Consider the following 16,296-nt stretch of genomic DNA (forward strand, 5'->3'; position numbering starts at 1 on the left):
TGGCCTACCCACTCCCTTTCCGGCACCCAGTTCCCTGCTTCAGAGGGCGCTCCTGCCCACCCCCCTTGCCTTCTACCACCAGGGTCAAGATCTGGCTAGAAATATCCTGCCTTCACCCCCACTCTGGCTGCCAGGCTCCAGGAGACTCACCTTCCAACTCTCTCCCAGCTGCCCCTTCTGGTGCGGAGCTGTGGGAGTCCAGCCTGTGCTCCCAACATGCCCTGTGGGAGTCCAGCCTGTGCTCCCAACATGCCCTGTGGGAGTCCAGCCTGTGCTCCCAGCATGCCCAGCAAGTTATCACTATTTATCATCATAGCAGCCGCCAGTGGTTCAGTCATCAGCTCATATAAGCCTCACAGCAGCCCATTTTACTGATGTGGAAACTGAGGTTCAGAGAGGTATGGTCATTTGTCCACTGCCACACAGCTCCTACATAACAGCTCAGACTTTCAATGTTGGGTCCATCTGACATCAGAGCTCAAGAAAGAGGAGGCACAGAAGAATGACCGGCACTAGGCACACGCCCAGTTAAGCACATTTCTTCCTGGCATCATTTGCATTTGGCAGGGCCTGGGAACCAGGATCCCAAGCTCTGGCCCCAAGTCTCAGGTCCTAGAGTAGGGGTAGGGGTCATGTCAGCCCTTGGGCTCAGTTTCTCCAGACCCCTCTCAGGGTGACAGCGCCAGTTCGGACAGGGAGTGTGGCATTTGAGGGTCCTGAGAGGTGTTTATTTTGTCTCCCCACGCTTCAGGTTTGAAGGTGCCTCTGCAGATGGCCAGGCACGCCCCCCTGGAACCCACCATCTGCTCCAAATGAGTGGGGAGAGCTGGCATGCCAGCAGCCGCCCCCCCACACCGGGCACAGCACGCGGCCTCTGAGGCTGGTGGGCCTGACACTTTTCTCTGGGCACCTGTTCTGTCCTCCCTCAGCCTAACCAGGAGCTGGAGACTGGATCTGGTCCAGATCCCCACTGCGGGGAAGGAGGGGCACCCAGGGGACCCTTAAACAGAGCGCTAAAGTGGGATGGTGTGTCCAGGTGAAAGGGAAGAGCTAGGGAGCTGCTGAGTCATGCGCATTCCTTCCAGTGTTGCCTGGGCACCTACTATGTGCAGGGCCTGTGCCAGGCAAGAACCTGGAAGTGAGCAAAGAACTCACTGTCGAGACCTGGTGACCTTCTGGTCTTCCCCACTGTCTGTCCAGGCGTGAGGCTTGGAAGTAGACCTCCTGGGTCCTAACACCAGTCACCAGGCCAGGGAAAGGTCAATATAGGATTCAATGTAGGAGCCAGCCTGGCCCTGGCTCCTCAGCACAGGGCAGGTGGTCCTTAAACTTGACAGGGAGTGTGAAAACCACCTGAGGATCTTTTTAAAATCCAGATTCAGCCTCTCTGCAAAGCCCCCTTGAGATTCTAGCCCAGCATGCCTGGGGAGCATGTGTCTGGACAAACTACCCAGGGCATTCTGATGCAGGCCTCGTAAGGGCCTCACTTTGAGAACCTGGGCCATGGCAGAGATGGGCCACCTCCCCATCTGGGCACCAGGAGATCTTGGCCCTAGGAGGGGCATGACCCCCAGCCATGGCCCTGCCTCTAGTTTCTACTTCCCAGAAGCTACTTGTCCTTTAAGCAGCACTCGGGAGGCAGTGGGCAGCTGGCCCAGACCCTGACCACCAGCATTCTCGCCAGCTGGGCCCTGGGCTCCCCTCTATGTGGCACCTTGGAGACCTCCACCCTCAGGCCCACCAGGGTTGGGTGGGCCCATCTGCTCAAGGAGAGGCCTCTCGGGAAGGAACTCCAGGGGAAGTCCATGTTTCTGTGTGGGGGCTCTCTGTGGGGAGTCCCATCCTTTTTAGCCCCTCCTGCAGTTTCCATGGCAATTACTGTTGCCATGGTATTGCTGGGTGAGGAGCTGGTGGAGAAGAGGGTGGACCCCCAGCCCCCACACCCACCCCAGCTTCTATGAGAACAGCTGCTCTATCTCCACAGCCCTGGGGGACTCCCAAAACTGGAAGTCATGCCTCCAAAGGAGTCTTTGAGTAAAGGATGGGAGAGATTGAGACCGGAAGTCCTCCCACCCACCCCCAGCCAACCCTTCCCTCTGTGCTGCCTGGCACACCTCTGTCCTAGCACACCCCACACTGCATTGCAGTATCTGTTTACTTGTCTGTCTCTCCCACCACACTGTGAGTTCCTCAGGGTGGGAACTCTCTGACTCATCATCTCCCATCCCCAGAGCCCGGCACAGGACCGGGCACAGACTGAATTTAATTGAATTACATAAAAAGCCAAGTCTGGCTTCTTGGGTTTGAGGCAGCACCTTTGAATGGGGAAGCTCCCAGGCTGAGGGTTCAACAGACACTCAGCTTTGAATCCCCGCTCGGCTGTGTGACCTTGCATGAGTCACTTCACCTCTCTGAGCCTCAGCTGCTTCCTCCATAAAATGATAATCTCTATATCTGAGCACAGATTCAAAGACTTGGGGATTCGATCAGAATTTATCGAGTGCCCCTTGTGTGCTAAGCCCTGTCCTGGGCCCTGGGATACAGTGGCAGACAGAAAGAGGCTGCCCTATCCTCCTAAAGCTCACTGTCTGGCAAGAATGATGAATATACACAAGGCTTACCATCCTTCTCCTTCCCCAGCATAGTTCCTGACTCCTCCTCAGCAGCCTGTGCTTCCCCAGAGGTGAGGCAGTGGAGAGGCTTCAAGAGGGGGCTTTGAGCCTAGGAGCTCTGGGTCTAGTCTGTTGTATCAAAGACCCTTTGCTACTGACCCTGGGGTGAAAGAAGACATGAGTCTGGGTCAGGTTCTGGGCTGGGGGCAAGAAACCTGGGTTCTGCCTCTGGCTCTGTAGAGACTGTCTGTGTCTTTTTCCCTTCATCTCCATGAATAAGGTACTGGCTGTATCTCAATGGTCCCTCAGGCTTCAGCCTGCCTCCACCCCTTTCCTGGGCCCTGGGGATCCCATGACTGGTGATTCTGACAGCCTTATTCCTGGAGAGGCTTTCACCCTCGCGCTTGCACCAGCCTGGAGGGCAGTGCAGAGGGTGGTAGATGAAAAGAGCTCACTGGACAGCACCCACAAGAGTCAGCCAAAAGGACAGCTGAGCTTGTCATCAGCATGATCAAATGTCTGAGCTATAGATTGTCAGGTCTAGGGACAGGGGATGACTTCGAGACCCCTCAGTTCAGTCCTTCAAAGGGGGCTGAAGGGCATGGGAGTCTCACTGCAAAGTCAAATAGATCTGAGACTAGGGTCTGCTCTGCCAGGTACTGGCTGTGCAACCTGAATGTCTCTAAGCTGCAGTTCCCCCATCTGCAAAATGGGGGTAATAACAGCACCTGCCTTAGTAGGGCTATGGTATGGAGCCCTACTAAGAGCCTGACATACAGTAGGCACTAAAAAGCATGAGTCCTTTATTTTTTTTTTTTTTCTTTTAAGACAGAGTTTCGCACTTATTGCCCAGGCTGGAGTTCAGTGGCACAACCCTGGCTCACTGCAACCTCCACCTCCTGGGTCCATTCTCCTGCCTCAGCCTCCAGAATAGTTGGGATTACAAGCGTCCACCACCACCACGTCCAGCTAATTTTTTGTATTTTTAGTTTCATCATGTTGGCCAGGCTGGTCTCAAACTCCTGACCTCAGGTGATCCATCCGCCTCACCCTTCCAAAGTGTTGGGATTACAAGTGTGAGCCACCGTGCCAGATCTTTTTTTTTTTTTTTTTTTTTTTTTGAGATGGAGTTTTGCTCTTGTGGCCCAGGCTGGAGTGCAATGGCGCAATCTTGGCTCACTGCAACTTCCGCTTCCTGGGATTACAGGCATGAGCTACTGCACCTGACCCATGAGTCCATTTCCTTGCCACCCCCTTCCCCCGCTTCTTCAACTCTAGCCATATGGGGTCTGGGGAAGGGGAAGTGAGATGCTGTCCTGCCCCACAGCGGAAGGGAGGGGAGAAGTTAGAGCTCTGTTTCCTGGGATCCACTCTGTGGGCACTGGACGCATAGGCATGTAGGACACCCCATGCCTCAGTTTCTCCAGGACTGAATGACAGTGGCTGGGTTGGGGCAGGGACTTCCTGTTGGCTCAAAACCAACACAGGACGTATTAGGAGTTGATCCAGTCTCTTGGCAGCTCAGATGCATAAATTCTGTGACCCAGGGGACTTGAGGAAGAGTCTTTTCCACCTTTCTGGGCTGCCATTTCCCCTTAGGGATCTGAAGCCCTTGGGCTAAAGAGCGGTGGCACCAGCACTTTGAAGGGAGCTTTGGCTCTCCCAGGGCAGGACAGGTACCCCTTGGACAGAGGGAGCCCTCTCATATCCTGACCCTCCTTTAACCTCCAACTCATTGCAGGGACTTCCTACCTCGAGGATCTGGCATTGTCACCCGACGTCCCCTGGTCTTGCAGCTGGTTAATGCAACCACAGGTACGTGTCGTCCTTCATCAACAGCCAGGCTTGCCCACTTCAGCCTCTCCGCTGTCCCCAAGCTGAGAGTCAGCCTGGCCACAGAACTTGCTTGCTGTGGGACTGTGGGACTCGTTCCCCTTAGGGACAGTAGGAATTAAAATACACAATGGAGACGTGGGTGGTTCCGCTTGGGTGTGTTTAGGGGGCTCTATTACCGGCGGGAGATGAAAACCCCCAGGTGAGGTTCCGGACCTTGATGCCTACTGCCCTTCCCCTGCCCGCTTCTGGGGCAGAATATGCCGAGTTCCTGCACTGCAAGGGAAAGAAATTCACCGACTTCGAGGAGGTGCGCCTGGAGATCGAGGCCGAGACCGACAGGGTCACTGGCACCAACAAGGGCATCTCGCCGGTGCCTATCAACCTCCGCGTCTACTCGCCGCACGGTGAGGACCCCAGCCCCGCCCCAACCTCTAAGAATCCTTTTCTTGGCCACGCCCCTTTGCGTGCCTTGCTTCTCCTGCAGACTCCGCCCCTAGAGCGACCCTGCCTCTGCCTCATCCTATTCCAAGCTCCACCCTGCGGTGGTCCCGCCCACTTCCTGCCACGCCTCCAACAGCAGCAACTTTCGCCCAGAGATTTCCTAGTCCCGCCCACCGGCCACCCTGCTCCCAAGAGGATCCTGCAAGCCTTCTCCCTATTCCTTAACCCCCCCCCACGGCCACGCCCCCCGCCTTGAGCCCGCCCTCTCACCGTCCTGACCAGTGCTGAACCTGACCCTGGTGGACCTGCCCGGAATGACCAAAGTCCCGGTGGGGGACCAACCTCCCGACATCGAGTTCCAGATTCGGGACATGCTTATGCAGTTTGTCACCAAGGAGAACTGCCTCATCCTGGCGGTGTCCCCGGCCAACTCTGACCTAGCCAACTCTGATGCCCTCAAGGTCGCCAAGGAGGTGGACCCCCAGGGTAGGTTCCCACCCGGTGGCCAATGCACAAAGCCCCAGGCTTGGGGGCTGTCTATTCTTAGTGTAAGGGGGAGCCTCTGAAGGGTCTAAGAATGGTGGTGGGATCAGATTTGTACCTTTAAAAATCATTTTGGGGGTCGGGCAAGGTGGCTCATGCCTGTAATCCCGGCACTTTGGGTGGCCAACGTGGGAGGATCGCTTGAGCCCAGGAGTTCGAGACAAGCCTGGGCAACATAGTGAGTCCCCCATTTCTACAAAAACATTTTTAAATTAGCTGGGCATCATGGTACATGCTTGTGGTCCCAGCTACTCGGGAAGCGGAGGCAGGAGACTGACTTGAGCCCAGTAGGTCAAGGCTGCAGTGAGCGTTAATTGCACCACTGCAGTCCAGCATGGGCAAGAGTGAGACTCTGTCTCAAAAAAAGAAAAAAAGGCCAGATGCAGTGGCTTACACCTGTAATCCCAGCACTTTGGAAGGCCAACATGGGAGGATCGCTTGAAGCCAGGAGTTGGAAACCAGCCTGGCAACAAAGTGAGACCTCATCTCTTACAAATAAAAAAAAGAATAAGGGCTGGGTGAGGTGGGTCATGCCTGTAATCCCAGCACTTTGGGAGGCTGAGGCAGACAGATCACAAGGTCAGGAGATCGAGACCATCCTGGCTAACACAGTGAAACCCTGTCTCTACTAAAACAACAGCCAGGCATGGTCGAGGATGCCTGTAATCCCAGCTATTCAGGAGGCTGAGGCAGGAGAATCACTTGAACCCAGGAGGGGAGGCGGAGGTTACAGGGAGCCGAGATCGCGCCACTGCACTCCAGCCTGGGCAACAGAGCAAGATTCTGTCTTAAAAAAAAAAAAAGAATAAATAAAAATCTTTTTGGCTACCCTGTGGAAAATGAATAAGGAGGGAAGAAAGGAGGCAGTCAGTGGGCAGGGGGCCGAGGAGAGCAGGGAGTCCGGAGTGGGAGGGCCTGGAATCCTGTGTGAGAGCCAGTGCAACTATAGACGGCCCTCCCGTTGGTACCCCCAGGCCAGCGCACCATTGGGGTCATCACCAAGCTGGACCTGATGGATGAGGGCACAGATGCCCGTGATGTGCTGGAGAACAAGCTGCTCCCCCTGCGCAGAGGTAAACAGGCCACACACCTGACCCACTCCCCAGCCCTTCCCCGTCCCTCTCCTGCCCTTAAGACTGGTTGCCCTGACCTTGATGCTGTTCACAGGCTACATTGGGGTGGTGAACCGGAGCCAGAAGGACATTGATGGCAAGAAGGACATCACGGCCGCCTTAGCTGCTGAACGAAAGTTCTTCCTCTCTCATCCATCTTACCGCCACTTGGCTGACCGTATGGGCACACCCTACCTACAGAAGGTCCTCAATCAGGTAGGTGACCAAGCCAGGATGGGGTCTGGGGAAACGAGCATGAGAACAGAATAACTGAAGTGTGTTCTGACAGTGACCAGCAGAGGTTAGCCTCCCCAGGGTGCAGATAAACAAACTGAGACTCAGAAAAGAGAAGCAACTTGCCCACAGCCCCACAGCCAGTTAGCAGCAAAGCTTTGCTGACCTTTACCTGTCTGGGACCTGCCAGGGAAGCCCTGCAAGTCCCCAACACAGAGAAGACCAAGACCAGTGTGAAGGTGTCATGGGGAAGAGCTTGGGTTTGGGGACCAGGATTCAATTATACCTGGCTGAAGACCTTGACAGGAAATCCCAGGGGCTTCCCCAGGATATTTCTCCATCTGGAATGGAGAATGGGGCTTCCACAACTGAAGCATGTGTGCATGTGTGTGTTTACATGTGTGTGTGCCTGTACACATGTGTGTGTCTGTCTGTGTAGGCAAGACCTGTGTTCCAATCCCAGCTTTGTCATTCCACCTCTGAGACATTCTCCGGTTCTCTGAGCCTCTCGTCCTTTCCTTCCTTCCTTCCTTCCTTCCTTCCTTCCTTCCTTCCTTCCTTCCTCCCTTCCTTTCTTTTTCTTTTTCTTTCTTTCTTTCATTTCTTTCCTTCCTTTCTTCCTTCCTCCCTCTCTCCCTCCCTCCCTCACTCCCTCCTTCCTTCCTTTTTTCTCTTTCCTTCTTTCTTTCTTTTTTAGATGAAGTCTCCCTCTGTTGCCCAGGATGTAGTACAATGGCCCTGTCTTGGCTCACTGCAACCTCCACCTCCTGAGTTCAAGTGATCCTCCTGCCCCAACCTCCCAAGTAGCTGGGACTACAGGCATGCACCACCATGCCTGGCTAATTTTTTTGTATTTTTAGTAGAGATGGGGTTTCACTATGTTGGCCAGGCTGGTCTCAAACTCCTGACCTCGTGATCCACTTGCCTCAGCCTCCCAAAGTGCTGGGATTACAGGCATGAGCCACCATGCCTGGCTCTTTTTTTTTTCACTCTTGTCACCCAGGCTGGAGTGCAATGGCACCATCTCGGCTCAGTGCAACTTCCGCCTCCTGGGTTCAAGTGAATCTTCTGCCTCAGCCTCCCAAGTAGCTGGGATTACAGGCACACACCACCATGCCCAGCTAATTTTTGTTTTCTTAGTAGAGACGGGGTTTCACCATGTTGGCCAGGCTGATCTCGAACCCCTGACTTCAGGTGATCTGCCCACCTTGGCCTCCCAAAGTGCTGGGATTACAGGTGTGAGGCACCATGCCCAGCCTCTGAGCCTCTATTTCTGTGTGTGTAAAATGGAAACAATGGGTGATCAGACTTGTTTCACAGAATCTTGATGGCTCAGGGAGATACGGTGTGGGAGACCTAGTGAGAATGAGTGCCAGAGCTTGAGAGTGACCTTAAAGGAGGCTTTAAACAGAGGGTGCAGGGGGCAGTCCTCTGGCTACCCCTGCCCTAGATACACGTCTAAAAATATTAAATTGGGCTGGGTCTGGTGGCTCATGCCTGTAATCCCACCACTTTGGGAGGCCGAGGTGGGTGGATCACTTGAGGCCAAAAGTTTGAGACCAGCCTGGCCAACATGGCAAAACCTTGTCTCTACTAAAAATGCAAAAAATTAGTTGGGTATGGTGGTGCATGCCTGTAGTCCCAGCTACTCAGGAGGCCGAGGCAGGAGAATCACTTGAACCCAGGAGGCCAAGGTTGTAGTTGCAATTAGCCAAGATCACACCATCGCACTGCATCCTGGGTGACAAGAGTGAAACTCCGTCTCAAAAAAAAGAAAAAATAAACAGAAAATAAATTGGTTGAAAATCAGGAAATTTCAAATAAAATCCAGATTTCTGGTTTTATTGAAAATTATGCACTCATTAATTCAACTAACACACCTCTGCAAGCTCCTTCTATGAACCGACTTTCCTGCCAGTGGCCTGGGTAGCAGTGGCAGGGCTGCTACCACCACGTTCCCACAGTTCCCCAGCATCTAAGTTCCTGCCTGGCCCTGTGACCATCTGTCCTTAACCCTTTCCTCACCCCCACCCCCAGCAACTGACGAACCACATCCGGGACACACTGCCGGGGCTGCGGAACAAGCTGCAGAGCCAGCTGCTGTCCATTGAGAAGGAGGTGGAGGAGTACAAGAACTTCCGCCCTGATGACCCAGCACGCAAGACCAAGGCCCTGTTGCAGTGAGGCTCCCCCAGCTCCTGCTCCCATCACTGAATCCCTGCCCCAGCCTCTCAGCACGGGGCTCTCCCGGGGTTCCCTTCGCTGAGCTGCTCCCACCCCCTGAGGCCACACCACTTTCCCCCCAGGATGGTCCAGCAATTCGCCGTAGACTTTGAGAAGCGCATTGAGGGCTCAGGAGATCAGATTGACACCTATGAACTGTCAGGGGGAGCCCGCATTAACCGAATCTTCCACGAGCGATTCCCCTTTGAGCTGGTCAAGGTAGGTCAGGCAGCCCTGAGGACATGGCTCAGGACTCCCCCCACCCTCACTCAGGACTCTCTCTTTGTGTGCTTTTGCTGACCCCTACTCCAGAGGCCTTGATACCCAGCCCTTGATACCCTGGCTCCCTGCGTGATGGGCTGCCGCTTGGGGAGGTGGACTGGGGTCACCCCACCTACTGCCACTTTCTGGGCCAATCGGGCACAGCCCAGGGTGCAGGTGGCCAGGGAAATACCCTCTGTGGCTGGGCCCATCCCCAGGGCCCTGGCTTTACCTCTCAGGTAGCAGAACAGGCCCTGACCAGCCTTTTCTCTGCTTTTCTACACAGATGGAGTTCGATGAGAAGGAACTCCGAAAGGAGATCAGCTATGCCATCAAGAATATCCATGGCATTAGGCATGTATTGGGGCCTGGGAGGGGGGCTGAACCCCAGAAGCAGGGGGGCTGGGACAGAGGCAGAGGAAGTGATGAAGTGGGCCTCCCTCAGGAAACACTGAGAGCTCATGTCCCCAGTCCTCTCCACCCCCACTTTCTGGCTCCCTGCGTGACGGGTTGCCGCTTGGGGAGGTGGACTGGGGTCACCCCACCTACCACCACTTGCTGGGCCAATCAGGCACAGCCCAGGGTGCAGGTGGCCAGGGAAATACCCTCTGCGGCTGGGCCCATCCCCAGGGTGAGATAGCTCCCTCAGTGCCACCCAGGTGACCAGGCAAAGATGCCCAAACCATGAGGTAGGCCCTGCGGTGGAGCATCAAGGTATGAGGCTCTGTCATTTTATGATGACCTAGGACTTTGAAACCCTCCAGACCCTCCTGTATTCACATTAGCCCAGAGTCAGCCCCATTCCACCTGACCGCCCTCCTTCTGGGCAACCTGTGGAGCAGGAAACAGGATTGGGAGGTGGACTCCGCTCCTTAAAAGCTTAGATCCCCTTCGGGGACCCAGACCTACACGGTGTTCATCTGGCAAATCCACTGGGCAGGAAAATTTAAAGCACCTACCATGTGCCAGGCAGTGAACAAGACCCAGCGCCCCTGCCCTCATGCAGACTCGTTTCCAAGGGTTGGCTTGAAATTTATTTCCTGATAACTGCACTGGCCAATTCACAGAAAAGAGATTGCTCCCCTAGTCTTAAAACAAAACACTTGGCCAGGTGTGTTGGCTCACACCTATAATCCCAGCACCCTGGGAGGCTGAGGCAGGGAGATCACCTGAGGTCCAGAGTTGGAGATTAGCCTGACCAACATGGATAAACCCCATCTCTACTAAAAATACAAAATTAGCCGGGTGTGGTGGTGCATGCCTGTAATCCCAGCTACTTGGGAGGCTGAGGCAGGAGAATCTTGAACCCAGGCGGCAGAGGTTACAGCCAGCTGAGATTGCACCATTGCACTCCAGCCTGGGCAACAAGAACAAACTCGGTCTCAAAAACAAAACAAAACACTTTATTCCTGGAAAGGCTCTTATGGAGACCCCAGTTTGGCGATTTTCAAGCCATTTCTGGCCATAGAATCTTCCGTATGCACAAACCCTTACGAGGAAGCAGGACTTCTATATCAGATACGCAATCCTCTCCACCACCTTGTCTTGCCCCAAAGAGCCTCGATTAAAAGCCCTTCATTAGAACCCCTCCCACCCATTTTACAGCTGGGGACACTGAGGTCCAGAGAGTAGTCAAGGGCCCCTCGGGCAGAGTTCATGGGTTTGGGGAGGGGCCTTGGCCTGGCCCTCCTGGCCGGCACTGGCCTGTGACACTGTGCCCTTCTCCCGCTCCGGGCGTTCAGAACGGGGCTGTTTACCCCAGACATGGCCTTTGAGACCATTGTGAAAAAGCAGGTGAAGAAGATCCGAGAACCGTGTCTCAAGTGTGTGGACATGGTTATCTCGGAGCTAATCAGCACCGTTAGACAGTGCACCAAGAAGGTAACCCAGCGGCCGGGCCAGCCCCCACCGCCTCTGCCCTGCCCTGCACCGCTGCCAGGCGCTCCTTCCCCACATCCCCACCTGCCTCCTCGGTAGCATGTACAGACCTCAGCGGGGTGGGGAGGCAGGCCACCAATGACCAGGAGAGAATGTGCCTCTGAGGGGGCCTCACCCATCCCATCCCTGGCTCCCAGGCCCGGGGACCCAGGGATTAGATGTGGGTGAGATGGGGATGATGGCTGGCTATTTACCCCAAGAGCCCACCAGGAGCTCCCCCAGCTCAGAGGATAGGGCTTGAGGGGACCCTGAGCCCCCTCCCTGCCCTCAGAGGTGTCATCTTTGGGAGCTCCAGGTAGGTGTCTGGAGAAACCATGGCCATGGAGACAGATGAAGTGCAGGGCCTTCTTGGGCACTGCTTGGTCGGTCTGTGTGGCCAAAGGGGTGCTGAGGACCTGGGACTAGCAGGAACCCTGGCTCCCCACTGTCCTTCGTGCTCCCCATCCTCACCTCACCCTCACTCAGGACCCTCACGCAGGGCCTCTCCCTCCCTTCCATCCACATCTGGTCGTCCAGGGACAGAGCCCTTCTCCCATCTGCCCCATCATCCGGGTCTCACAAAACCATGCAGGGAGGCAGGGCAGGGAGGACAGTGCCCATTTCACAGCATGAACACTGAAGCTCTAGGAGATCAAGTTTGCCCAAGGTCACAGTCACCAGGAGGTGGCAAAGCTAGTACTTGAAGCCACGGCTCTGGACTCCAAGTCCAGTGCTCCTGGATTCCACCTTCTAGCCTCCCTTCCTTTCCTCTCCCCACTGCTGCCCCAGCCCCTCTCTATCTCCACCTCCACTCTTTCTGTCTTTCCTCCTCTCTTTCTGTCTTTGGTTCCACCAAACCCCTGTGGAGGAGAGGCAAGGAATGCCCCTTGAAGAGAAAGGGAGGGGCAGGACTAGAGCAGGGAGCTGGAGAATGGAGGTCAGGGTGCTGTGCTGCAACCCCAGGAGGCAGCCTCTGCACCATGGTTTATGGGAGTGGAGCCCCCTGGGGTTGTGCAGTGCATGGCCTGGGTAGCTGGATGTGGTAACCCTAGAGATAGGGAATGGTGCTGAGCTTTGGAGTCAGGATGAAGCAAATTCCGGGGCACTGGGAAGCCTAGAATTGAGCAGGATGGGTGGGTGAGGTCCTGGTCTTGTCCTGGCCTGGGTCAGCTCCTTAGGAGAACCCAAGGCTGTGGATGAACATGGCACTGGGAGAAAGCAGGCAGCCTCAGTGAGGCTGAGGATCAGGGGAACATCTCCGGAGCAAGGATCTGAACTCGGTAGGGGTCTCGTACGGAGCAGGGGCTTGGTCCCTTTTACCCCTGGCCATACCCACGGATCCCAGGGGATGCTTGGCAGCACCTGAGAGGTGCCGACCCGGGTGGTGAGGGAGGGCCGGTCCCACGCTCACATTGTCTTCTGTTCTCTCTCTCTCTTTATCTGTGTCGGTGTCTCTCTCTCTTCCCCATGCCCGTGCCATCCTCTCCACCCCTGGATTCCTGTCCCTGCTTGGCTTTCACCCACTTCTTCTCCCCACCCGCGGCTGCTCTCCTCCTGTCCCCACCTCCTCCCCGGGTGCAGGACGGGCCTCTTCACACCTGACCTCGCTTTTGAAGCCACAGTGAAAAAGCAGGTGCAGAAGCTCAAAGAGCCCAGTATCAAATGTGTGGATATGGTAGTCAGTGAGCTCACAGCCACCATCAGAAAGTGTAGCGAAAAGGTATGACAGCCACCTGGGCGGGGCTGGACCTGGCCGTCCATTCCTTGTGGTCATGGCCTCCTGTGGGCAGAAAGATCCGCTGAGCAGGCCCCACGGCTACCCACAGGGACCCAGCCCTAGTGTTTCCCGCCAGTTTCTAACCCTGAGTACTTGCCCCCATCCCTGCCAGAAGACTACTCCAACCCAAGCATCCTTGGTGGCACCTTTGCATCAGTGAGAATGCCAGTGATGAAGATGATGTTAAGGAGATGGCAGCTGTTTACTGAGCACCTACTATGTGCCAAGCACGGGCTAAGTGCTGGCCCTTACTATCTGACTCAGTCCTCTCAACCACCCTAAGAAGTGGTCGTGTTGTTATTCCCGTTTTGCAGATGGCAGAACAGAGTCTCAGAAAGTAGAAGCAGATTGTGATACAGATTTAGGAAGGTCAGAGGAAGGGGTCTTCTGGGCAGGGGGAGCTGTCCTAGTTCCTCAAAACCAATTTGCCTGAAAGCATATTGGATGACTCATTTTACAATAATCCATGCGCGATAGACAGGGGCGGCCTCTTTTGAGTTGTCTGTAACTTTTTAGATGCCTTTTTCCTATTTGTCTGCTTTTGGGCATTTTGAGGATTTTTAGCCAGGTTGTCTAAAACAGTTCCTTCCAGAGGAGTGCAAGAGAATTGCCTGCAGGAGCTTCTGCCGCAGGCTGAATCAGAGGTGCTGGGGGTAGCCCAGCCTTACCTGTGTCTGCAGGACTTCACTATGCTGGTGGGTGGAGGCACATCCGCCTTAGTATCGAGTTTCAAGTAAGCATCAATCATCTCCAGTCCTTTTTTTTTTTTTTTTTTTAATGGAATCTTGCTCTCTAGCCCACACTGGAGTGCAGTGGCACCATCTTGACTCACTGCAACCTCCACCTCTTGGGTTCAAGCGATTCTCCTGCCTCAGCCTCCCAAGTGGCTGGGATTACAAGCATGCACCACCACACCCGGCTAATTTTTGTATTTTTAGTAGAGATGGGGTTTTGCCACGTTGGCCAGACTGCTCTTGAACTCTGGACCTTCTGATCCGCGTGCCTTGGCCTCACAAAGAACTGGGATTACAGGCAAGAGCCAACACTCCCAGCCTAATAATTTTTTTGTTAAGACAGGATCTTACCACGTTGCCCAGGCTGCTCTTGAACTCCAGGCCTCAAGCAGTCCTGCTTCAGCCTCCCAAAGTGCTGGGGTTATAGGCATGAGCCACTGCCTGGCATCAGTCCCTTCTTGATGGACTTTTGGGTTGTTTCCAAATTTTACCATAATTACTGCTTCCCTTTTGGAATGACAGTCAAAGTGTTTCATGGTTTTTAAATGTTTATGTCTAGTAATCAACCTTCTAGGAATCTATCCTAAGGAAACAATCCTAGAGAAAGAAAAGCAAAACTCTATCCACGGAGATATTCATTGTCAGGTTATTTCGAATATTGAAAAACTAGAAACTACTGAATGTTCACCAATAGGAAAATGGTTAAGTAAACTATAATCTGTTCAATAGAATATTATGCACCCATTAAGAATGTTTATATAGGCTGGGTGCCACAGCTCACACCTGTAATCCCAGCCCTTTGTGAAGCTGAAGCAGGAGGATTGCTTGAGGCCAGAAGTTTGAGACCAGCCTGGGCAACACAGCAAAACCTATCTCTACAAATTTTTTTTTTCAAATTGGCCAAGCGTGGCAGTGCGCACCTACAGTCCTTGCTACTTGGGAGACTGAGGCAGGAGGATGGCTTGAATCCAGGAGTTCAGTTGCACCACTGCACTTCTGGGTTATTTTATTCTTGTCTCTAAAATAAAAAAGAAGTTAGAGATCAGTCTGGGCAACATTGTAAGACCCTGTCACTACAAAAACTTAGCTGGGCGTGGTGGCACACACCTGAAGTCCCAGCTACTCAGGTGGCTGAGGTGGGAGGATTGCTTGAGCCTGGGAGGTCGAGGCTGCAGTGAGCTGTGACTGTGATCACACCACTGCACTCCAGCCCGGAAGACAGAACAAAAGTCTGTCTTAAAACGAAAAAACAAGGTTGGCCAGGTGTGGTGGCTCCTGCCTGTAATCCCAGCACTTTGGGAGGCCGAGGTAGGTGGATCACCTGAGGTCAGGAGTTTGAGACCAGCCTGGCTAACATGGTAAAACCCAGTCTCTACTACAAGTACAAAAATTAGCCAGGCGTGGTGGTGCATGCCTGTAATCCCAGCTACTCAGGAGGCTGAGGCAGGCGAATCACTTGAACCCAGAAGGCAGAGGTTGTAGTGAGCTGAGCTCGCACCAGCCTGGGTGACAGAGCGAGACTCCAGCTCAAAAAAAGACGGGATTTACTTGTCCCTCCATGGTGTACTGTAGGGGAAGAAAAACAAAGCGGGCTTCAGAAAAGAATGTATGGTATTTTGGAGAAAAAATAATGTATGTGAAGGATAAAATCCCAAAGGCGTATTCGCCATAGGAATCTTTCACTTCACAAATTTTATTTATTTATTTATTTATTTATTTCATTTTTGAGATGGAATCTCACTCTCTTGCATAGGCTGGAGTGCAGTGGTGCGATATCGGCTCACTGCAACCTCTGCCTCCCAGGTTCAAGCGATTCTCCTGCCTCAGCCTCCTGAGTAGCTGGGACTACAGGTGGGGGCCATTATGCCCAACAAATTTTTTTGTATTTTTAGTACAGATGGGGTTTTACCATATTGGCCAGGATGGTCTTGATCTCTTGACCATGATCTGCCCACCTCAGCCTCCCAAAGTGATGGCTCTACAGGTGTGACCCACCATGCCCGGCCCTACTTATTATTACTGTTATCATTATTATTATTACTTTGAGACAGAATTTTTTGCTCTTGTTGCCTAGGCTAGAGTGCAATGGCGCGATCTCAGCTCACTGCAACCTCTGCCACCCGGGTTCAAGCAGTTCTCCTGCCTCAGCCTCCCAAGTAGCTGGGATTACAGGTGCCCACCACCACACCCAGCTAATTTTTTGTATTTTTGGTAGAGACGGAGTCTCACCATGTTGGCCAGGCTGGTCTCAAACTCCTGACCTCAGGTGAACCACCCACCTTGGCCTCCCAAAGTCCTGGGATTACACGTGTGAACCGCTGTGCCCGGCCCACTTCACAAATTTTAGTCATGCTCTAATATTTTACAGTGAGTCTGTGTGATTTTTTTTTCTTTTTCTTTTTGAAACAGTGTCTTGTTCTGTCACCTAGGCTGGAATGCAGTGGCACAATCTCAGCTCACTGCAACCTCTGCCTCCTGGGTTCAAGCAATTCTCATGCCTCAGCCTCCTGAGTAGTGGGGATTAAAGGCATGTGCCATTATGCCTGGCTAATTTTTGTATTTTTAGTAGAGATGGGATTTCACCATGTTAGCCAGGCTGGTCTAGA

The 16,296-nt window shown here is 53.7% G+C and overlaps 1 protein-coding gene across 3 annotated transcripts in view; it reads left to right on the forward strand.

The window, feature by feature from the left end:
• Positions 1-16,296, forward strand: part of DNM1 (dynamin 1) — a 50,680-nt gene that overhangs the window by 11,667 nt on the left and 22,717 nt on the right. For 2 of the 3 annotated variants that reach the window (XM_035258841.3, XM_035258891.3), the window contains exons 2-10: positions 4,354-4,427; positions 4,703-4,852; positions 5,172-5,375; positions 6,407-6,505; positions 6,600-6,760; positions 8,816-8,958; positions 9,085-9,220; positions 9,549-9,616; positions 11,005-11,143. In XM_035258841.3, the coding sequence (XP_035114732.1) occupies positions 4,354-4,427; positions 4,703-4,852; positions 5,172-5,375; positions 6,407-6,505; positions 6,600-6,760; positions 8,816-8,958; positions 9,085-9,220; positions 9,549-9,616; positions 11,005-11,143 (1,174 nt within the window). Of the gene's footprint in view, positions 1-4,353; positions 4,428-4,702; positions 4,853-5,171; positions 5,376-6,406; positions 6,506-6,599; positions 6,761-8,815; positions 8,959-9,084; positions 9,221-9,548; positions 9,617-11,004; positions 11,144-12,760; positions 12,900-16,296 lie in introns of all 3 variants that reach the window. The other variant, XM_035258834.3, reaches the window with a different exon arrangement.

The sequence above is a fragment of the Callithrix jacchus genome, chromosome 1 (genome assembly GCF_049354715.1).
Source record: "Callithrix jacchus isolate 240 chromosome 1, calJac240_pri, whole genome shotgun sequence".
NCBI classification, from domain to species: domain Eukaryota; kingdom Metazoa; phylum Chordata; class Mammalia; order Primates; family Cebidae; genus Callithrix; species Callithrix jacchus.